Raw genomic sequence first — 23376 nt, forward strand, 5'->3', positions numbered from 1 at the left:
TTAGAAGCCCTGCTTCCCCCCAAGAGTAGCGTGTGGGTGAATGCAAACACATCCCTTAGGGATCTGCTTAAACTCAGGTTCAGGATCAACAGGTCTGGGAAGGTGGATCTCCTGCAGGTCTCACAGGTTCCCAGGCAGTGATGATACTAGTCAGTTTCTCTCTCTCTCTCTCTCTCTCTCTCTCTCTCTCTCTCTCTCTCTCTCTCTCTCTCTCTTTCTCTCTCCTCCCCCTAGGCTCTCACAGTAGCCTGATGCTGAGATGTTGAGGAAGATTCTCAACTATGTAAGGCACCAGTTTGACATTCAATAAGTCTTGACACGTCAGCAAAAGAGCCTTCTAAATTAACAAACGATGCAGGAACAAACAACAGCAACAAGCCCTGAGGTGCTAAGACAGTTTTATGGCTGGTCCAGAGTCAGGAGTGTCAGGCTGGAAATCAAGGCACATATTCTGACACTAACCACTTCCTCCAGCCACACATGAAGTCACACACAAGCCACTTAGGAGGCGTCTCTGTGAGTAAAGAATTCGTGCGCAAGCGTGAGGACATGACTTGCGATTCACAGCTGGGAGTGGTAGTGCACGGGTGTGGCCCCAGTACCAGGACAGTTCTGTGGGGATAGGGGCATGAGGATGCCCGGGGCTTGCTGGCTGGCCAATCCCGCTGAAACAACAAGTCCAAGTTCCATGAGAGATTTTACCTAAAATAAATAAATAAATAAATAAATAAATAAATAAATAAAGTGAAGAGTGAAAGAAAATACCGGTTGCTGACCTCTGGCCTCTACACACGAGTGCACAAACACATATGTACACCAAGCCTGAATGCGCGCACGTGCGCGCGCGCACACACACACACACACAAAGGTCAAGGGTACAAGTTCAGGGCCATGGAGTACCTGAGTGTAACGAGCTGTCTGAGGATGTGGGAGCTGGATCCAGCGTTCATATTTGAATCTGAACTGCGGTAGCTTGCATTTGGAGTATTCTCTAGGGCTCCAAGTGTTCACGACTTGGGCCCTAGCATCATGCTTCTGGGACTGGGTGGACACTTGAACAGACAGTGACACCGGGAGGTCTTCAGGTTGTTCTTCCAGAGAACCCCGGTTCAATTCCCAGCACCTCCGGAGGCTTACAACTGCCAGCAATCCCAGTTCCCTGGCATCTGTCACCCCTATTAGCCTCTATGGGAACCTGGGTATATTTAGTTATACATCCAAGGCAGCCAGCAGGTTTTCATCAGATGAAGTCTGACAGCTTTAAGAAGTAAAGTACACCTGTGATTCTGAGCCCTTAGACCTGTGCTCTTCACATCACCACTCCTGTCAGAGGGTGAGCTCCTTGCAGCCCCTGGGCACTGTGAGCATCTTACCAGAGTGCCCTGCTGGCACAGGGCCAGGTCCCTGTCACACAGAGCAGATGCTCTGTCACTGCTGAGCTGAGGGAAGAGTGGGTCAGTATATGACTGAGTCTGTCTTGTGGGGTACTGAACCCCTCAAGTAACCCTTCTCATGCTTGACTCAACTGTCTCCTCAGTTGAAGCTGACCTTGTAGCACGTACCATTGAAATGCCCAGAAGAGCAGAGGAGAACTTTCAGTTTCAAGAGGTCATATCCACAGATTCACAGAGTCTAAGGAATAAGGAGGGCCCAAGTAGGGAATGCATGGATTTCCCTGGGAAAGGGAAATAGAGACCTTCTAGTTGAACTGGGGGTGGGTGGGTATGGGAATTTGAGGGGTTGGACAGTGAGTGGAGGAAGACAGTGCTGAGAGAATTGACTGGAAAGGGGGCTTTGTGAAATCGGGTAGAAGCAAGGGAAACTCCCACGAGTCATGAGGATGGCCCCAGCTAAGACTCCTGGTAACGGTGGATGTGTAGTGGATGAACTGGCCATCCCCTGTGATCAGATTGATCTGTTGATAGCAGAGAGCCTTCATCCAGGGACTGATGGAGGCGGATTCAGAGACCCATAGTCAAACATTGGACCACACTCAGGGAGTCCTGCTGAGGAGAGGGAGGAAGGTTTGTAGGAAAGAGCGGGATCAGAAACTTAGCAGGAAAACCCACAGAAACCACTAGCCTGGCCCATGGGAACTCATAGAGTCTGAACCAACAACAGGGAGCCTGCATGGGACCGACCTAGGCCCTCTACATATGTGTGACAGTTGTGTAGCTTGGTCTATATGTGTGGGACTCCTGGCAATGTGAGTGGGTGCTGTCCCCAGTCCTTGACTGGCTCTAAGAAACCTATTCCTCATGCCTTGGCCAACCTGAATACAGGGGGAGGTTCTTGATCTTATAGCAACTTGATATGCTGTACTTTGCTGAAGCCCACAGGAGGCCTGCCTCTTTCTGAGCTATTATGGAGGAGGGGTGGACTGGGGTGGGCAAAGGGAAGAAGAGGGGAGGCGGGAGGAGAGGAGGGAGGAGAGGCAGTGGTCGGGATGTAAAATAAATTAATTAATTAATAAAAAAATAAGAAAATTGGCTGGGTGGTGGTGTGTGCCAGAGTACTCAGGAGGCAGAGGTAGGTGGATCTCTGTGAGTTTGAGGCCAGCCTGATCTATTTCCAGGACAGCTAGGGCTGTTACACAGAGAAGCCCTGTATTGAAAACACCCCCTCAAAAAAAATGTTGAAAAAAATGAAAGAAAGCAGAGGAAAGAGATTTCATACTTCTGGAAGGGATCCTCAGAGGAGGCTGTATGGACTGACCATCGTTTTATGTCCTGTATGTCAGTGCTTTGACACCCAGGATCCTTCTGATGCTAGAGAAGACTACCCGCCATCCATAAGCCATTCTCTAGATGTGGTGAGTAACTAAGCTGGCAAGCATATTGTCCAAATACAAACCAACTGATCCAAAGCCCACACCCTGCCCTGCATCCTTCTTATGTTCCAGACCGCTGGCACCGGGTCTACTCACCCCGACGTCGAGCATCTGACCACTGGTCATAGCTTTCTTGCCACAGAGCCATGGAACCCATGCAAAGCCAGTGCCATCTATGTCCCCTAACTCCTCTATTCCTTCTTGCAGAAAACAGTTTTGAAGCTCTTCCTCCTTCATTTGCCTCTGGTCCCTGGAATGAACTGAGCATTTTCCAGTACACACACTACCCCCTCTCCAACTAGGATGAGGTATGGCTACCACCCATGGGAACCGTACACGATAAATATCTTTCCTAGCAGTCAGTTCCTGATTTGTGGATCACACTATAGCTTAGATTTTCAACTAATCCGCTGTCATGTTTATGTAACAAACATTTACTTATCTGTTTTATATGTGTACGCGTGTGGTTGGGTAGATATATGCACACCACATGCATATGAGAGCCTGCAGAAGTCAGAGGAGGGAGTCAGATTCCCTGGCAATGGAGCTGTAAGAGCCTCCTTTACCTGCATGGTTGACCTCTGCAAGAGCGGTGAGTACTCTTAACCATTGGTCTAGCTCTCTGACTTCCATGGCACTTACTTTTAAGCCAGGATGTCACCATGTAGCCCAGGTTAGCCTCCCAAGCTTCCTGCTTCTGCCTCCTTCCAAGTACCGGGATTACATATGGGCATTACCACGTCCAACGTAATACACCACGTTTTAAAGCAGAGGTAAGGGGCTGGCTAGGGGGCACAGTGGCTAAAGGAGCCTGTTGCTGAGTCTGACAACCTGAGCTTAATTCTTGTGACACACACATACGCATGCAAATAAAATAAGTCTAAACCCAAGACAGCCCCTTCCACTTCATGAAGTCTACATTTTTTTCCCAATACACCATTGAGTAAAATGAATGTTGAAAGGAACCACGCCGTTTCTGGCTTTGTGTGTACCTGACATCCTGCTCAGCCCCGTGTGGGAAGCAGCCTCTCTAGACTGAAAGTTTGCGTGCACTTGTTCTGGGGCATTTGGGCTCCATGGTGGGTTAACTTTAAAGGATCGTGAAGGAATTGGTCCTGCTAGAAAGAACATGATGTGTTTGTGTGTACAACGTCCCGGAAGGTAGCTCTGGAAAGGAAGAACTCGATGGGGAAGGGTCTGAGGACGCAAGTGGGGAGCAGAGAGGGACAACAGGGAACCTGGGAAAGCGTCAGCTAGTAAACCACCTATCAAATTTCACCTTGCGCCTCAAAAGGCCGAGTGAGGGGCTGGGGCTGCAGCGAGACAGGCCCCCCGAAGAAAAAGGCTTCTACTGGACCCAGAGCTGAGAAGCCAAGACTAGCCAAGGGAGCAGAGCAAGAAAAAACCTGCCAACAGCACCTGCCTTTCCTGGCTCTCGGCCTGGAACTCTGGAAAGAGGAAGAGCGGGTGACTGGGTTGCGGGAGAGGGGACCAGGAACAGAGTGGATTAAAGGCTGGCTGTCCCCAGAGAGACCCAGGATGGCGATAACCCTGTATGGCTTGGGTGAGTCCTAGGTCTTTGAAGCTGAATACTAGACTGCAGGAGAGTAAGAGACAAGGCAGAGGTGAGAGAGCGGCTCCCTCCACCCTCAGTACTGAGCCGCTGCTTACCACCCAGCAGTATCTTCCAGCCCCTGCCGAAAGCGGCTCTGCGATTCCCGTTTTATGGCCTCTGCCAAATGAAGCACAAATTTAACTACATCACTTCCCCAACAGGACAGGGGAGAGGATGGGGGTGTCGTGCTGGGCTCCTTCAGCCCCCTAATCTAATCACTGGTGTGGGTCATTTCAATTACGGACAGCAGAGAGCAGTGGGGGACGTGGCTGCTCATAAAAGCCTCATGCTGGGGCTCAGCTAATTATGAAGTTTTCACCGGCTCTGCAGGTAAATAACTCAGAACTGAGCAGTGGCAACATCCAAAGAGTCAGAACCGGGAACCGAACAGGACATAGACAAGACAGGAATAGACAAGCATGGACAAGGTAACAAGGAGAATGAGGCGGGTCTCCTGGATGGAGGGTGAGAATTCAGGGCTTAGAAGGAGGCCCGTCGTTCCCAAGGAAAACACACAAGAGCTTGAGTTTGTCCTGGGCTGACTGTCCACTGTCCAAGGACTCTGTCTTGAAGCCATACTCCTTTCATGGTTACTCTGTGTCTCCCGGTTCTCACCCTTCTACCCTGGGATTGAGGTCAGGGAGACTTGCTAGGTATGTCAATGCTAAAAGGCTCAATTTCTTTTTCTACTGCCCCTCTAGGTTGTCTGCAAAAGGTGGTAGGTGACTGCAAAAGGTGGTAGGTGTATCCTTGGGGGCAAGTGACTCCCTCTGTCACCTTGCAACACAAAAAGGCTGGGGGGTGTAGCTCCCTTGGTAAAGTGTTTCTCTAGAATGAACAGGGCCCTGGGTTTATTCCGCAGTATCATATAAAACCAGGTGTGGAGATGCATGCCTGTAATCCTAGCGTTTAGGAGGTAGAGGCGGGAGGATCAGAAGATCAGTGTCATCTTCAGAATAATAGCAAGTTAGAGGTGAGACTAGACTGCATAAGATTTTATTTTAAAAAAAAAATCAAGACAACAAAACAAACAATGAAACAAACAAATAAACAAGCCAGGCTACCCTCTGAAATTTATCTTGGGATATTAGGATGAACTAGAGGCTTCTTGGCAAGCCTGGGGTGTGCTTTTCTCTCTTTGTATTCTAGACATCACCCTGGAGCTGTGATTTCTTAGATTATGGGGGACAGCAGATGGCAGGAACAGTCGCAGCTGGGAGAATCCCATTTTTGTTCTGTTCCTCAGTTTCCTTCCTTTCTGAGACAAAGCTCATGACAAGGATGAGGATGTGGAAGGGCTAACCTAAAGCTGTTCTGTCAACCAGGGCTGCTGGCAAGCATGAGCCTAGGACAGCGCACACTCTCCCAAGAGCTCTGTAGAGCCATGGGCTCACAATGCTGCTGCTGTGGGTGGCAGATCTGGCCCTGGGGCTGCCAGTTGATATTAGGGCTATGGGACTCTAGACAGAGGGAGTCTAGTTAGCGCTCAGGTTCCACCAGGAAAGGACTGCTTCTTAAATAATGTTATAAGGATCCTGGGTCACTGGGGTTGTAATAAAAGTGAGCTAGGCTGGATGTTGAATGGGAAATCTCTTTCAGGGTCCTTCACTACAAAGGGGACAGTTGGTGGCATCAGCCCTTGAGCTTTAGATCCTATAATAAAGTCACTCCTTGGGAGAAGCAGGGTCTAAACTTAAATCCTGGTAGAGATTGCTGGAAACCAGACCCCACACCAAAGGCTCTAGACCGGAACCTCTCTCTGTTGATAGCAGACAGGCTCCTGTTTATTTTGTCATCTGTTATTGACTTTTTAAAATGTCATTAAGTTGCTTCATTTTGCTCTCAGAACTCTGTGACATGGCGATAGTAAATATTTATAGCATCAATTTCAGTAAGTCAAATTGTAGTCTGAGAAATGAAGTCCAAGCTCCCTGGGGTAAGCAATGATGGAACCAGGACCAGAATCAGGCCTCCTGGCTCTGACTCTGGCACTTTTTCCAGTATGCAGTTAGAGGGGAGGAGGCTCCACAGTCAGGCCTTCCTTAACTTCCCCTCTGTTGATGGGGGAGGAAGTGGAGAAAGCCAGGATCATTGTAGAGGCTAACCCAGAGCACCGCTGAGGCAAAGAGACCAGTGGTCGAAAATAGGAAGTGAAGAAAGAACCAGGTGGAGTTTGCATGGCCACTTCCTGTTCACAAACTTTTTGCCTACCCCATTTCATTAACAGCAGCAGCAGAATTTCATGGGCAATTGGCACTGAGCACTAACTGGGAGGTAATGAAAGAGGGAATGTGTAGGTAAAGGCTGTTGGAATTTAAATCCTTTTTCTTCAGGGTGGGGAGAAGAGGGCAGATTATTTTAAGGCAATTTTAGTCCTGGAATAGGTTCCTAGAAAACAGCTTTGGACTTGCACGGCCTGTGCTGGCAGCATCGGAATGGATGACCATCTATCTAAGCCTTGCTCTGTCTTTCTGCCCACCAAGCCTCCTGAAGACTACCCTCCGTGAGGGGTGGAGAAGTGAATGCCTGGGGACTGAGCTCTGACCTTGGGTAGATTTTGTTCCTCTGACTTGGGAAAGCACATCAGATATGAGTTCATCAAGCAGTGAGCTGGCATGAAGTGTTTTGCAATTATCACTGCAGAATTCCTGCATGGAGAACTCCGGGGCCCTGGGTGAGCTAGGTATGGGGGAACGCAGAAAGGACAAACAGAAAGCAGAAGCCCACACCCACACCAAAGACTCAGACCAGAATCCATCTCTGTTGATAGCAGGCAAGTCAGATTTATTTTTGTCATCTGTTATTTACTTTTCAAAATGCTGTTGAGTTACTTTGCTTTCCTAATTCTATGATATGGAGAGAGTAAATATTAACAGCCCCTACTTTAAATAAAGCAAACGGAAGTGGGAGAAGTGAAGTCTAAGGTCTCCTGGGTGAATAGTGATAGAACCAGTCTCAGCGTCAGGTCTAGAAGCATGTGGGCTATTGGGTAATCTCTGTCTGTCTGTCGTTTGTCTGTCTATCCCTCTTCCTCCTCACATTTACACATGCATTAAAGGGGAAGGATATAAGGTAATATGAGACCAAAGCAGGGCTCAAAACAGATCATATCAAATGGAGCCAGGCATGGTGGCACAGTACTTACAATCTCAGCACTTGGAAGGTAGAGGCAGGAGTATCAAGGGTTCAGGGTCATCCTTGGTTGCCTAGTAGTCAAGCTTAGCCTAGATACAAGAGACCCTGCTTTAAAAATCTAAAGCCAATTTTTTTTGTTTTTTGTTTTTTGTTATTTTTTTTTTTTGCTTAAGCCTAAGTATATATGGTTGCTGATTGTGGCTCAGGAAAAGTAAAAGCTTGCTTGTTACTGTACACTCTATTTTGTTTATACGTCTTTATTATGAACATATATGTTTACTGGTTCAGTCAATAACCAATTAAGATGCTCATCTGTGTAGTCACTGAAAAGAGACAATGAAGTCCTAGATAAATTTTTTAAGCCTACCCACTCTTTCCTCTTCAATCCCTCTCCAAACACTGTTAAGCTTTCCCTAAGTGTTGTGACCCCCACATCAAGTGAGACCAGGAATCTCCATTGTTATATTCTGCTCCACAGTGCCCAGAGAGTGCACAAGGTGACAGTATAGAGCCCCAGCACAGCGAGGTAGATTCGGAAGAGCAGCTGATCAAAGTGGTACAGGATGCCCAGCCAATCCACCTCCTTCTGGTAAACCTGATCCCGAGTTCGGAGAGAGTTGTTGATGGATTGGAGCTGGAGCCAGACTTCCTGCAGAGCATCCGACTGAACCAGGTGCTCCTGGTGGACAGGGGACTCTGTGTGATGGAGGAAAACACTCTAGATGAGCTGCAAGAGGGAAGGCCCAGAGAACCTGGCAGAGCTGTCCTGTGTCAAGAGAGGTGTGTGTAGGCTATACCTATCTAGGAGATTTCCTGAGCTAGGATAGATCTTAAATTTCTTTATATAAAGCAACCAGAACCCAACCATTCATATTCCTTCCCACCTTTCTGTATGTAGTGTGATGTGTGTGCGTGTATAAAGTGTGATATATAATGTGTGTGTATGTAGGTAGTGTGATGTGTGGTGTGTGATGTGTGTATAGTGTGATGTGTGGCGTGTGTGTAAAGTGTGTGTATAGTGTGGTGTGTATGTATAGTGCGATGTGCGTGTATAAAGTGTACAGTGTCTATGTGTGTATAGTGATGTATGTTGTGTGTGCAAACATGCTTGTATGCCAGAATGCTACAATTTTTGAGTTCATAGCTCAGTCATACTAGAGGTGCCTGAAAGCCTGACCTTCAAGCTAAAATGACCTCCCAGCAGGAAGTCACCTTCTGTCTGCAGAAGAAATCCCAAACTCAGAACAGGGGCTGAAAAGCTGGAGTTTCCCATCATTCGTGCTGGCCAGGTGCTCAGCACAACAAAGCAAACAGGGTGGGGATCACAAGGCTTCTCACAAACCTGTTATCTCAGCACCTGGAGCCCATGGGTGCAATCTAGACTCATCCATGTCAGAGTCTCCTCGAAGGCAAAGAAGAGGCCGTTCTTGCCCACTGTGTCGCTCCTCATGGAGGAATTTGATCAACAAGATGGACTTGGATAAGCTGAGAACCAAGAGGGCCATGCAGACTGTAAAGAAGACCCCTGGGGAAGAAAGAGATTTAGCTGTATTCAGTCTACCATTTGTGCAATACCAGATTTTGGCCAGAAATGGTTCTAAGGGGGTGTCCGATGACACCTGAGCTGCTTACCAATCAGAGACGTGCACCCCGTGCTCCTCGGTACCTCGTCAGACATGTTGACCCTGAAGACTGTGTAGCCCACCAGCACATTGGTCTTGAATATAATTCTTGCACGGCAGTTGGGGGGCAGGTAGAAGCTCCCCAGGTCTACGAGCATCAGGAAGATGCTAGGAATCAAGAGGCTCACGACATAGGCCAATGGGCATCTGCGAATCACCACCTGGCAGAAGATGAGGAAGCTCTTCCATCTAAACAAACAGTCTAACACTTGGCTGAGCCCATAGTCCTTAAGACCCAGCCCTTGCGAGTAATGCAAAATGGCTATGTAGTTTATATTTGAGGCAACTGGGTGTGCTGGGAAAAGCCTGTAACCTCAAAATGTGGGGAGCAGGACCAGGAGGATTGCTATGAGATGGAAGCCAGCCTCGACTACGTAACAAGACCCTGTCTCAAACAACACACACACACACACACACACACACACACACACAGAGCTATTTTGTGATTCAAAGAAATGGAAAGTTTTCGCATAGACCTAACAATGTTGCATGTGTGTGTGTGGCCTCATGCAGATGCATGTCCATTTATATGCATGCAGAATCCAGAGCAGGATGCCAGGTGTCTTCCTTTATCATTCTCTGACTCATTGTCTGAGACAGGGTATCTCACTGAACCAGAAGCTCAGCACTTTGGCTAGGCTGGCTTGCTTATGAGTTCTCTGGATCTACCCATCTCTGTCCACCAATCCTGGGCTGATAACCTGGGGGGTAGCTCAGGTGATAGAGTGCCTGCCTAACATGGGCAAAGTCCTAGATTCTATCCCCAGATCTGCATAAACTGGATGAGCTGGCACACACCTGAAATCCCAACATTGGGGAGGTAGAGGCAAGATCAAGGCCCCTTCTCTGAGGTGGTGATTTGCCCTGACAGCTGACAATAAGGCCTCTCTGGTGGTGGACATTCAGTAAAGTCTGACAGGGCAAACCAATATCCTGGTCCCTTTGCTGTTGGATTTGTACCAGAACACTGCTTAATAGTTCCCATCTCTTGGATTTGCCAGACAATGTGACACTTGACTACTTTCTATGTGTTAGATCATGTGCTGAAGGCTTTTCCATCTATCATATCATTAATTTTATTCTCATTATCAACTTCTTGGATAGATAATCTTAACCTGTGCCCTTAAGGAAGCTGAGTCAGTGGCCGAGGTGTAATGTAACCCCACACCTTCTGATTCCTGGTGCTCATTCCTCAGCTACAGCCTAACTACAAATCTGGATCTGCCCAGATGTGGAAGAGGAGGCATTTATTAATTTTTTTCTCTCTCATCTCCACATCCTGCTCTGGGAGAAAAGTACAAAGAAATGAGCACAGAAATGAGGTACAGAGGCCTGAGATGGAATGGGGCAGGGCAGCTTGGCTGGGGGAGTTCACACACCTTGTTGATGAGAGTTGAGGCTCCCTAGTCATTGGACCTGGGACCATGTCCTGACTCAGTGGAGCTTGGCAGGCCAGAGCTGTTTGGTGGATTGTAATCTGACTGTTGTCTTTCACATTAAACATAATTGGCTAAAAATATCTACACCAGTGCAACACACATGGTTTTGCAATAATTTGATTAAAGCACATTTCTACCAAAGGGAAGTCAACAATAAAAAAAAAACCACAATGAACTATCATGAACCTACATCTCTGTTGGGCCGTGACTTAGACAGCCTTGGGAGGTGGAGTAGGAGGAGGGGCATTGAGATGCTGGTGATCTGGTCTCTTAGAGTGGGAGTTGGAGAGGTCATACCTGGTCAGGTAGGGGGAAGAAAGGGGGATCGCCCTTGGCGACTTCATGGCAGAGATTGCATGAGAAGGGGAAAAAAGTCTATGAGTATTGCCCTAAAGAAAAGCACAGGGCAGGAGCTTGCCAACTCCAGCCGGATAGGGAAGGAAGCAGCATAGGACTAAACTAGACCCTCTGAATGTGGGTGACAGTTGCATGGCTGGGGCAGACTGCGGGGCCACTGACAGTGGCACCAGGATTTATTTCTACTGCTTGTACTGGCTTTTTGGGGAACCCATTCTCTTTGGATGGAGATCTTGCTCAGCCTAGATATAGTATGGAGGGCCTTGGACCCTCCCCAAAGCAATGTGCCTTACCCTCTCTGAGGAATGAATGGGGGTGGGGTGGGGAGGAAGGTAGAGGGAATGGGAGTGGGGAGACTGGGAACTGGGATTGGTATGTAAAATAAAAAAAAAAGATAGTTTTCTTTAAAAAAAAAAAAAAAAGAAAGGAAAAAAGAAAAGCACAAGGCATGTTGGTTAAGGGGGAAGGGCCCAGATCTGTAGTCAAGGAAATAGAACCTATGTATGTAAATCTATGTGACCCTGTGTGGGGCAGCCAAACCCTCCCTGCCTCAATTCCTTCTTCCTTTTTTTGTATGTGTATGTGTGATGTATGTATACGTGTGTATGAGGGGGTATTATATGTGTACATACGAATGTGTGCATGTAGAGGCCCAGACAACTTTAGGTGTCATTCCAGAGGAACCACCTACATTCTTTTTAGACAGTGCCTGCCACTGGCTTGCAACTTACTAAGCAGACTAAATTGTCTAGCTAGGGAGTCCCAGGGATCTGCCTGCCTCTGCCTCCCCAGTGCTGGGATTACAAGCACAGGGTCACACCAGCTTTTCCTGTTCTGGGGGAAGAAAGGGGGATCGCCCTTGGCGACTTCATGGCAGAGATTGCATGAGAAGGGGAAAAAAGTCTATGAGTATTGCCCTAAAGAAAAGCACAGGGCGGGAGCTCGCCAACTCCAGCCAAGGGAAGGAAGCAGCATAGGACTAAACTAGACCCTCTGAATGTGTATGTCCCTCTGTTTGCAAGTCAAGCACTCTACCAACTGAACCACCTCCTTTTAAAGAAGCAGTGTGCCCTTGCCTTGTCAAACACCCCAGGTACAATCGAGCTGTTGTGTTTTTTAAATAAAGTGCTGATGTTCCTCTCTGCCCAGATGCAGACATGAAACACACATCTGGGCTGAAACCAAAGGTGAGTGGTATGGGTCCTCGAAGACCCTGATTTCCAAGGAAGTAGAGACTTCTCAGGCTAAAGGAAGGGGAGAGAGGTCTGAGAAGAGCTGTGAGGTTCATGGGCTTTTGACCTGTGCATCTACATGGTCCTGACCTCGGAAGGCCCTCCGCTGGGTCTCAGGAGACACCGAGAGCAGAAGGAAAGGACAAAGGTAGCCCATTGGATAATTAGCTTTTGCTGTGATGTAAAACAAAGAAACTTCCCAATTTCCATCTATCTTACAAAACTGGAAAGCTGACTACGCCCTCTAAAACTACCTCCCAGATATGCTCCTATCTTTAGCAAGGATGTTACCTTTCCTAAGAGAAAACAAGCAGTGCCACAGTTTGGGTTTTGTTTTTGTTTTTGTTTTTCTAGAATAAAGTAGCCACCTTTTTCCTTGCTTTAGAGGCAATGCCTTCTTTTTTTTTTTTTTTTTTTTTTTTTTTGGTTTTTCGAGACAGGGTTTCTCTGTGGTTTTGGAGCCTGTCCTGGAACTAGCTCTTGTAGACCAGGCTGGTCTCGAACTCACAGAGATCCGCCTGCCTCTGCCTCCCAAGTGCTGGGATTAAAGGCGTGCGCCACCACTGCCCGGCAAGGCAATGCCTTCTAAGAATCAATGTTCTCTACAAGTCTGGTACAGTGGAAACAAAACAAAACGAACGTCTAATTTTATTTTTGCTTTCTGAAATTTTTATTGTTATCCCAACTGATTGTCCGCTCTCTTTTCCTTTGTCCAGCAAACACTGGGCATGAGGAGGCTGCTGACATACTATCGGAAATACAAGAGACGTAGTGTCATAAGTAGGATAAGTCCCTGTCCTAGCCTGGTCTTAGGAGTTTGGGAGCCGTACTCTGGTCTGGTGGCTAGTGTTTGAAAAGTCTATGGGGTAGAAAGAAATCTTGCTCCAGAATGAACCAAATCCAGAGTCCCTATCTCATTTGCATGATGACACTAAAGACTTCCTAAGCTTAGCCTTTATTTTATGCAGAGATTGTACCTAGGGCTTCCTGCATGCTGGACAAATTATCTACCGACTGAGCTATATAGTTCCTTGGGCAGATTCTGATGTCTATAATAGATACCAAGAGCCTTTCTTATTCATCTCTGTACCTTTTATGTCTGTCATTGTCCTTGTTTGGTTAAATAGTCTTTCTGACACAGCCTAGAGTCATCTGAGAGGAAAGCCTTGACAGGAATTATCTGGATCAGATTGGTCTGTGGGAATGTATGCAGAAGATTGCCTTGATTATTACTTGATGCAGGAGGGCTACGCCCACTGTGGGTGGCACTATCCCTAGGCAGGTGATCCTGGGCTGTATGAGAAAACGAGCTAAGCACGAGCCTGGGAATGAACAAGCCAGACAACAAGCCAGCAAGCCAGCAAGCCAAGTCCCTCTATGGTTTCTGCCTTGAGTTCCTACCCTGACTTCCTTTGGTGATAGATTGTAACCTGGAAGTTTGCACCAAATAAACCCTTTCCTCCCTAAGAAGCTTTTGGTCACAGTGCTGTGCCCCAGCAACAGAGATTAAACTCCAACAATCATTACTGCTGAGATGTTCACTGAACTCCATCAGAATCGGTTAATAAGGCTACCTTTAGCTTCAATCAACTGGAGGTGTGAGATTAGCCCAAATGGTCGGCGTCCTGTTGGGGTCAGTCTTCATACGGACCTCACCTGAGAACCCACGACTCCTGCTTCTGCTAGGAGGAATGTGTCACCTGCTCAGCGTGACACTGTTCTCTGTAAGCCTGCCCTACCCAGAGCCCATCATTCCTAATGGGCTAGAGGAGCTGGTGCCTTTAAATTCCACAGAAAAGGAAGAAAAAGCACTTTAGTTTCAGCCCGTGTTCTCCATTAGACACCCTTCAGGTGTTAGCAATATTATGCCACAATTTCATTATCCATTAAAGCCAGGTAATAATAAGTACACAAAGGTATTTGCAGCCTATTGATGTTAATGAAAGAGATCAATCTAATTCAGAATGTGTGTGTGGAGAGCTCCTTGGAGATGGAATAGGCCCCAAGGTTAGCCTCTAATTGCCTCCTTGATGGTAGACCCCACCAGTACTCAATTTTGCATGACCGTCTTTATGACATACTTGGAATTTTGACACCTAGACTCATGCTCCATACAGAAGCCCATTTTCCTTCCCTCCCAAATCCCTCCTCACACCCCTGGTTCAGAAGGAATGGGAAAGTTGTTGCCTTTTAAGCAAGAGCCTTGTCCCAGAGCGAGGACTTTGGGGATGCAGACTGTGGGTCGGGCTGGATTAACAGAAATCTTGTGATTACCACATTCCTTGAGCAGCCCTAGCATGGCTCTAGAGTTCAAGCTTCCCCTCCTTCCTGTTGTCCCTCCCTTCTCTTCCTTGGAAGGGTGTCCTGTCAAGTATGAGCTGCGTCCATTTTATTGATCAAGAGTTTTTGAAGGACACCAGAATGCCCTGGATCCTAAATTTAGAGCATTCAATGGAAATCTCAATAAAATCACCTTAATCTAGAAAAGACATGAGAATCATGATAGAAAAAGAGATTGAGCAAGGCATCTCTCTTTCCCAAATTCCCTTTTCATTTCCCCCAGTACTCTATAAGTTTCCAGTGCCTGGTGAGTTCTCATTCAGCGTCAGGGTATCTTGATTGGCCTTTTCCATCCAAAATGACTTCTAGATTTTCTCCCTACATCTGCCCACTCCTACAAGGTTATACAGAAACAAAATGTCTATCCTGCTGTTTTCTGGGAACCAGCACCTCTAATAATGTTTTGGAGGTAATCTCCCCTCCCATCCCTGTTGGATTGGGTCCCAGGCTGTACACAAACATCCTTACAGGGAGAAGAGCTTTGTGGGCCTCCTGTGCAATGCAGTTGGATTCTAAAACATCAGTGGTACCCTGTGATAAGCACCAGTGGCTGTGATTGCATTAACTGGTGCTAATGCCATCCTGAGCATTTGATGCCAGATAGATGGTAGCTGTGTGTGTTAGCATGGAATGATGCTGTGTTTTGGTGCCAGATAGATGGTAGCTGTGTGTGTTAGCATGGAATGATGCTGTGTTTTGAAGAGAATTTTTCTCTCTTGCCTGTTCCCACTGTCCCCAGCTTGGTCTGGGACACAGCAGGTAATTAGATTAAGAGAAAGATGGTCCTTTACCATCAGGACACCAGTGAGTGCACTATTGGCACAGAGTTAAACTCCAAATGCTACAACACAGGCCAAGGGCTTTCGAATGACACCAGGATGCCTTGGTTGCTAAATGCAGAATGTCTTACATGGTATGAAAACAATGAAGCCAGGCATGGGGCACATGGCTGCCATGGAAAGGTGTGGAGGTTGGGAGAGATGGAAACCAGCAAGCATTCTGGAACATGCGAGTCTTTCCAAAGCTGCAGGATCACTTCTGAGTCTGGCTAATATAATCTGTGACTTTACTCAGGATTTTTGGGGGGATTTAGTTCCAGAGAATCAGGTGAAAGCTAGCCTGGTCAGGTAATCCACCTCGACCCCCAGGGCGAAGACACCTTGGGGAAAACTTCCAGGGCAGGAAATCAAATGCATGTATCCCTGCCTCCAGCATGCCTTCATAGAAACACCCTAACAGAGAGGAAGTAGACTATGGTTCCTACATGGAGGGACACCTCTCAGGAAGAAGTGCTTGCCTTCTCTCTTATTCCAAATGGGTCCAGCTAACCTCAAGAAGACAAGCTAATATTTAGGGGAAAGGATGGCATGTAACATGTAACTGGAGAGAGGGAGAGAGAGAGAAAGAGAGAGAGAGAGAGAGAGAGAGAGAGAGAGAGAGAGAGAGAGAGAGAGAGAGAGCACACAAGGTATACCCACACTCACACTCCCATTTACCTGCCGCTCACGCCTCTGTCTCCGTGCAGTGTAGGTAATGGTGTGTGCAGCACTCCGTGGAGTGCTTGGTAGGTGACTGGTTCCACCTTGCACTTGCCATTCCCTCGCATTTCCCTTTAATGCTCTCCATTATTTGGGCTGCATTAATAATGTTTGCAGGCTGATATCTTTAAAATTAATGAGGTGTTTACTCTTAGCCAAGAAACTCATTGAAATTTAAAAAAAAAAAAAAAAAAAAAAGCTTTCTTCCCCCTACTCTCTTTCTCTTTCTAAGAACGAGTGGACGAGAACTGCGGATGTGGTTCAGTGGTAGAACGCTTGCCTAGTGTGAGCAAGGCCCTTGCTTGAGCCGTAGGATCACGAAACTAAGAAGAGAGGGCAGGCAGGTCACAATGGACACCCTTGATCCCTTGCTCCACAGGTGTGTTTTGTGATGGGCTGCTAGCCAAGGAGTAGCCATGAGGGAGGCTCAAACCACAGTGCTTTAAGGCGCTGGCTTCACAGGTTTTCTAGAAAACACACGCCTTTCAGGCAATGGAGGTCACTCATACCCTCAGGAACCCTGATCTCACCCTTGCATCAGCCCTCAGTCTGACCTGCAGGTTCCTCGTTTCCAAGGCTTGATTCTGGAGAGATCCACGTTACAGGCGCTCCTGACCTGTTTGGAGTACCTATTTTTCAACTGAATTTATTCTCTGCCATGGATACCATCCCCCTGCCTTGTCACAAATACCACCTTCACTTTGCGCAGAAAGCAGGGCTCTCTGCCGAGTTCTAGTGTTGAAAGTCTCCTGGTGATTTGAGCCTGCCTATGACCATGGCAGGGTGGTTTGCTAGGAAAGCTAGAGAAACAGAAGCTTGGCAGGAAAAGTGGTGAGCACCACTGTCCTTCTCCCAGAGCTCCTCAAGACAGACAAATTTCCCTGGGTACAGGTTGACCAAAGCACTCCCAGGCATGCATTAGAGTACCATGGCTTCCACCACGGCCTGGTCAGCAGTTGTTGCCTCTGACCCTGAAGCTGCTTACTTACTCTACCTCTCTCTCTCTCTCTCTCTCTCTCTCTCTCTCTCTCTCTCTCTCTCTCTCTCTTCTCTTGTCTTTTCTCTCTCATTCCCTCCCTGCCTTCCTCCCTCTCCTTTCCTTTTCTTTCTTTTTACGAAATAGGGTCTCATGTAGCCCAGGCTGGCCTCAAAGTCAATCTACTCCTCTGGTCTCTTCCTACTGCCGGTCTCACACATGAGTGTTATCATGCTTGGTTTCTGTGTACCAATGACAAACCCCAGGGTTTATTGTAAATTATCAACTCAGTTACGTCCCCAGCCCCACTCATTGTTTCTGTGGGTCATGCAGATGACTACCGGCTAATTCCTTCAGATATTCAAGTTAGTAATATGATCATTTTCTGCATCTGCATCTGAAATTAATTGATAATTTTCTCAATTAAAAATGGGACAATTATGTTGATGAGACAGGTATTGTTTTGTTTCGTTTTGTTTTCTTTCAATTCCTTGTAATGCTGATGGTGTACACTGCTTTGGGCTTTATTCTCAGTGGCAATTAGAAGTGATAATGTTTGTGTAAGCCAAAAGGTTTGAAGGCTTCTGCTGTGAGGTGGGTCAGATCTCTGGAGTCTACACACTGTTCTCTCTGATTCCCTTGTAGATTATGGTGGTAACTTGGTGACTCGGGATCTCTGCTCTCAATACTGCAGCTCAGGGGGATGGGCAGAGCCACCTCAACACGCTATTCTCAGGTAATAATGAGGATATGTAATAAAGAAGATCCCGCAGCTCAATAGAGAAGGCCACGGACTGCGGCGATGTGAGCACTGGGTAGGAAGGAGAACCTACGTTAAATTGAATCTGTGCGAAGTTTCCAGCGCTGTTCCTCAGGATGTGGTATGTGGAGGACACCGAGAGCAGTTGCCACTCACTGTCATTCAGAAACGACCTTTTGTCATTCTCGATGTCTTCCTTAGTCCTCAGGAAGCCCAGGTCTATGTCTTCCACTAAAAAATATAACAGAAACAATGGGCTTCCTGACGGAGAACCAGGAGCCAGCATCCCCCCACTTTCCCAGCCCCCAGTTTGAGCCTTTCCTTTTATCCTGACCACACGCACAGTATCACCAGTGTTTGAGTTACAGAGTAGAGGCGGGGTGGGAGGAGGACCAAAAATAGTTTAATCTTTTGTTAACTATGAATTTGAAGTTGAAGCCTGCTCTCCACAGTGTTTAAAGTGTGTTCTGTGACTTTTAGAACATCCTCAATGATGATAGAATCCTGATTTCATAATAACAAATTAAAAGCACCGGTTATAACATTGTACCTTATCTTAATTCTAGAAAAAAACCCACTGCAATAATAAATTTTTTTTGAGGCAGAGTCTTGTGTGTCACAGGTAAACTCAAGCTCTCTCTATAGCCAAAGCTGACCTTGAATTTCTGATCCTCCTGCCTCCACCTCCAAAGTGCTGAAATTTCAAGCACGTGCCACCACATCCAGCTGAGGTTTAGATTTTTAAACAATCAACCATGTGTAAGAATAAAATAGATCTGACGTTAATGTCATTTCACCCATGTGTGCCCACACAGCATAGGTATTGCCGGCAGACTGTGTCTCTCGTGGTTCCTTTACCTGTGTGCAGAATGCTGTGGAAGGTGAGGCTGCAGTTCTGGATGTCAAAGGGAAAGGCGTACGTCTGCAAACTGCATGCGGAGACCACCTGGATGGGCTTGTGGTTACTAATGGTTCCAGAAGAGTTCACATACACATAGGGAAGGTCGGGAGATCTTTCAAGGTCCACACTATAGGAAACACAAGAGAACCTGTTATGGAGAGGACCTTAGTCTTTTCCAAACATTCACAAAACTGAGTATGTGGTGGTAGTGACCCTGAGACCCAAAGAAAGACCTAGGAAAAAAGAAAAAGAAAAAGGAAAGAATGATATTTCCCATGAGGTGACTCACCTTTACAGACACTCTCAGAAATAACAAGTCTCATCAATTAACTCACCTGCTACAGCTACAACATAAACAATAACTCCAAGTACCGTTGATCAAATATGTATCTTTTAAAAGAATTATTTAATTTTAAATTATACGTATATGGGGATGGAATGCTCACATGAATGCAGATGCTCACAGAGACCAGAAGAGAGCATCAAATCTCCAGGAGCCAAGTTACAGGAGGTTATGAGCTACCCAATGTAGGTGCTTAGAACTGAATCCCTGGTCCTCTGGAAAAGCAGGACGTACTCTTAACTATTCTTAACTCTTAAGTCATCTCTCTAGCCTCCAAATCTGCATCCTGAATAATGTCAACTCATGGCCATTCTGAATATTCCCCATAGTATAACCCCAGTAACCAGAGAAAACAAAAGTATAGCAACAATGACTGAAAGTATTTGGCATTTGGCCCGAACAGGTGAATCAACCCAAAGGTCACAGAAATACACCCCCGAACACTTACAACTCATTGATGATGATGTCAGGGGCCCAGATGGCACTGAGAGGGAGAGAGATTTCTTGAATGTCATCAAACAGGCTAGAGTTCCAGGATAAAAACTTATCATTCCAAACCTGTTAAGAGCAGTCAAGCAGGAAGCAGCAACATGAGAAAACTTAAGCGTACTGTCATAACTGAGAACTGATCCAGTTCATCAGCCCCGTGATGTGCTCTGTTAGGGGGAAGGAAATCCGTTCTACGGCTACATCCTTGAATGAATGTAGTCTCTCTGAGTGAAGGGACTATCTCCCTAGAGGCAGTACTTCCTCCTTAGAATAACCATATTTTGCGGTAGATCCTGATCAGGAACCCAGAATGCAGAGGGGGAAGGAGAATGAATGAATTACCTCTTGGTACCACACGCTCGTCTTTAATTTTTGATTCTGTACATCCTGCAGAGCAAAAAAAGAAGAAAAAAGAACCATCCACACAGAATCTGAGCACATGAGCAAGCGAAGGCAAGTGCAGGAGCATCCCCACAACATCTCAGCACATCAATTACCAGAGGCAAGCACAAACATCCGACAGTTTAAGAGGGAGGAAAATCAAACCCAACCAACTAAAGCTGATTTTAAAAACATTACCTAGCCTACTTGATACCCGAGTATCCTCAGTTCCCGCTTATCTTGCACACCTGTGGCTTTGCATGTTGCTCTATTATCCAGGACAAAATAGCGCTCTAACCGCACTTAACATTTTGAGTGATTTTCTAATCTCTTTTCCTGCTTTAATTAGTTACTCTGCCATTAATCAAACTTTAAAAAAAATGATATGTAAGTCTTAGCCAATATTGAGCTGAAAAGATGAGACCAAGCTTCTACTTCTAATCAAGATATTATTCATAATTTTTCAATGAAAGCTATCTGCACTGACACATGCAGACATCTCTGTTAAGTTACTTTGTGCTTAAATGTGTCTGCTTATGAAACAGACTGATGAGCTCAATACAGGTGAGGTAGACTTTCTTGACAACAGATGTAGTTTTTCCATGTCTGTAATAACTCGGTGATGGTTTCTAAATTAAAGAAAGTATTGAATGTGGGTGAGACATGCCTTCATGTATATTTGTGCGCCACGTTCAGGCCTGGTGCCCATGAAAGCCAGAAATGGACATTGGACTTCTTGAAATTGGAGCTACAGATGACTGTGAACTACCTGTGGGTTCTGGGAATCGAACCCAGATCCGTTGGAAGAGCAGCCAGTGCTCTTAACCACTGAGTCACCTTTCCAGCCCCTTGGTGATATTTTGTTAAAGATTCCCCCCCGCCCAAACAACAGCAGCAGTAACAACAACAGCAACAAAACCCTCTTTACCAGCATTTTCCATATCTAACCTTGTAAAGGACAACCCAAAAATAAGATGTTCTTGGAGATTAAAAGAGAAGGGTTATTTCACACACATCGTATCTAACAACTATTAACTATAAAAATGGATCACAAGCCTGAATGTTTGAGCTAAGACTATAAAACTCAGAGTCTTGGGACTTTGAATTAGGTGATGTTTTTTTAGATATGAGGGTAAAAGCAACAAATGAAAAAAGTGGGATTTTTATCAAAATTAGAAAGCTTTTGTGTGGCGTAGAGAAATGGCTTGGCAGTTAAGAGCACTTGCTGCTCTTGTAGGGAACCCGAGTTTGGTTCCCACACTCACATCTGGCAGCTCACAATGGCCTGTGACTATAGTTTCTAGGGCTCTAATGGCCTCTTCTGGCCTGCATCAACACCTGCACGCGCAAAAACATGCAGGCACGCACACACACATATAAAAATAAATACAAATATTCTAGGATTGGAGAGATAGCTCAACAGTTAAGAGAGCTTGTTGCTCTTCCAGAGGAACCTGTTCCAGGATCTAACACCCTCTTCTGGATTCGGAGGGCACTGTGTACATGTGGCGCATGGATCTATGTGCAGGCAAACATTCACACACTTTAAATAAAATTTAAAAAAAAATAAATTTATAAAAGTTGACAAAATGAGGCATTAAAACATCTAAGTATCATCATCATTATTGTGTGTTAAGTGGTGTGGGAACATATATGCCAAAGCACGTGTGTTGAAGTCAGAGAACAACTTTCAATAGTTCCCACCTTCTACTGTGAGTTCTGTTGTGTGTGTGTGGGGGGGAACAAGTGCTTTGACCCGCTGAACCATCTCACCAGCCCCAAGACATCACAAGACATACCAAAGAAACACAAATGCCAACATTCATAAGAGACTCCATAAACAACTGCATACCAGAGGACCAGAAAACCTAGAGCAGATGGGTAACTTGCTAAGTGAAGTGTCAAAGTTGAACCACAAGCTCAGTAAAACCTCGTTAGAGTAGAGCTTGGCGATCCACTCCTGTGGTCCCATCACTCGAGCAGCAGAGGCAGGAGGAGGACCCAATATTCAAAGTCATCCTCAGCTATATAAGTAGCTTAAGGCTTGCCTGAAATATGTGAGACCCCGCCTTTAAAAGCTAATCGGGGAAGTGAAGCGATAGCTTAGTGATTGACAGTGCTCTTGCAGGAGACCTGAGTTCAGTTCCTTCTGCCCATCTCCCAAGTGCTGGGACTACAAGCATGCACCATGCCCAGTTTATGCCAAGGGGAGGGAAAGAACCCAGGGCTTCTTGCACACTAAGCAAGCACTCCCCAGCTGAGCTACCTCCCAAGCCCAAAGGAAACCCAATAAACTTTTTGGATTAAAGTGTCCCCTTTTTACAGTCAAGAAAGTGGGTGGTTACTGAATATGCATTTCTAGGTACAGCAGGAAAGAAGAAAGAGCAAGTAGATAAGGAACCCTGTTTCCAGGCTCAACAAAGGCTGCTTTGAACTCACGGGAACTACAGATTTTTATGGACTTTAAATAGATACTTGAGAGAGGCAGGTTTTAAAGTGGTATGCAAAGTAAAAAGATTGGAATTCACAAATATTCCCCCAAGGAACAGCTTGTAGAAGGACCAGTGGGGACCCCCAGCCAAGATTGGCTCAGCAGGGGTTCTGGAAGGTTTTATTTATTTTTTTAAGTCTTCTATTGAGAGCCCAAGATTAGAGGATACCACTTACTTCACTTCCTTGGGAAACGTATGAGCCAAGTAATTCTGGAATAGATCATGCCATGCTCACCCAAGTAATGCTAGGCTTAGTGACCCTCAATGAGGATTCCCTACAAACACATATTTGTAAAACTCCAAAACGCAGTTTATATTAATGGAAACAGTCGTTAACTATGCTCGCAGGATTACGTCTGTGTGTCTGTGCACAGGCACACTCGTGCCGTAGTGTGAGTGCAGAGGTCAGAGGAGAGCCTCGGCACTGGGTTCGCTCCTTCCTCTGTGTAGGCTCTGAGGATGAAACTCAGGTCCTCAGGCTTGGGGCGAGCTCCTTTACCTGCTGAGGATCTCACAGGAATATTATCTGGTTTCAGTAACTCCATTGTCCTCACTGGTTTGTCTGTCACTGACCTAGCATCTTATAAATGCCTCTCATTGACCTGGATAACTGGGAAGAGGACTTCCCTGTTCCCATGGCTCCTTTTCGCTATCATTTGGTCCAATATTGCCAGCCATATTGATTACTGTCACTCATTTTCCTCTTCTTGCCTACTGCTTTGTTCTTTTACACCTAGAAATGATATTTACACTTTTTTTTTGTCCTAGAATCTTATGGGGGTGGCTGGGAAGATTCATCATTCAGTCCTAAAGAATGCGATGTCAAAAAGTAGTTTGAGGCTAAAACTAACAATTTTTTTTTTTTT

The 23376-nt window shown here is 46.2% G+C and overlaps 1 protein-coding gene across 1 annotated transcript in view; it reads right to left on the bottom strand.

Moving 5' to 3' along the window:
• Nucleotides 1–7582: 7582 nt before the first annotated feature.
• Nucleotides 7583–23376, bottom strand: part of Htr3b (5-hydroxytryptamine receptor 3B) — a 28116-nt gene continuing 12322 nt past the window's right edge. The window contains exons 3-9 of the mRNA XM_057768757.1: nucleotides 19980–20024; nucleotides 19597–19706; nucleotides 18763–18932; nucleotides 17978–18135; nucleotides 9213–9423; nucleotides 8923–9105; nucleotides 7583–8276 (exon numbers count right to left, since the gene is read on the bottom strand). Coding sequence (XP_057624740.1) covers nucleotides 8041–8276; nucleotides 8923–9105; nucleotides 9213–9423; nucleotides 17978–18135; nucleotides 18763–18932; nucleotides 19597–19706; nucleotides 19980–20024 — 1113 coding nt within the window. The 3' untranslated portion in view covers nucleotides 7583–8040. The remainder of the gene's footprint in view (nucleotides 8277–8922; nucleotides 9106–9212; nucleotides 9424–17977; nucleotides 18136–18762; nucleotides 18933–19596; nucleotides 19707–19979; nucleotides 20025–23376) is intronic.

The sequence above is a fragment of the Chionomys nivalis genome, chromosome 4 (assembly GCF_950005125.1).
Source record: "Chionomys nivalis chromosome 4, mChiNiv1.1, whole genome shotgun sequence".
Taxonomy (NCBI): domain Eukaryota; kingdom Metazoa; phylum Chordata; class Mammalia; order Rodentia; family Cricetidae; genus Chionomys; species Chionomys nivalis.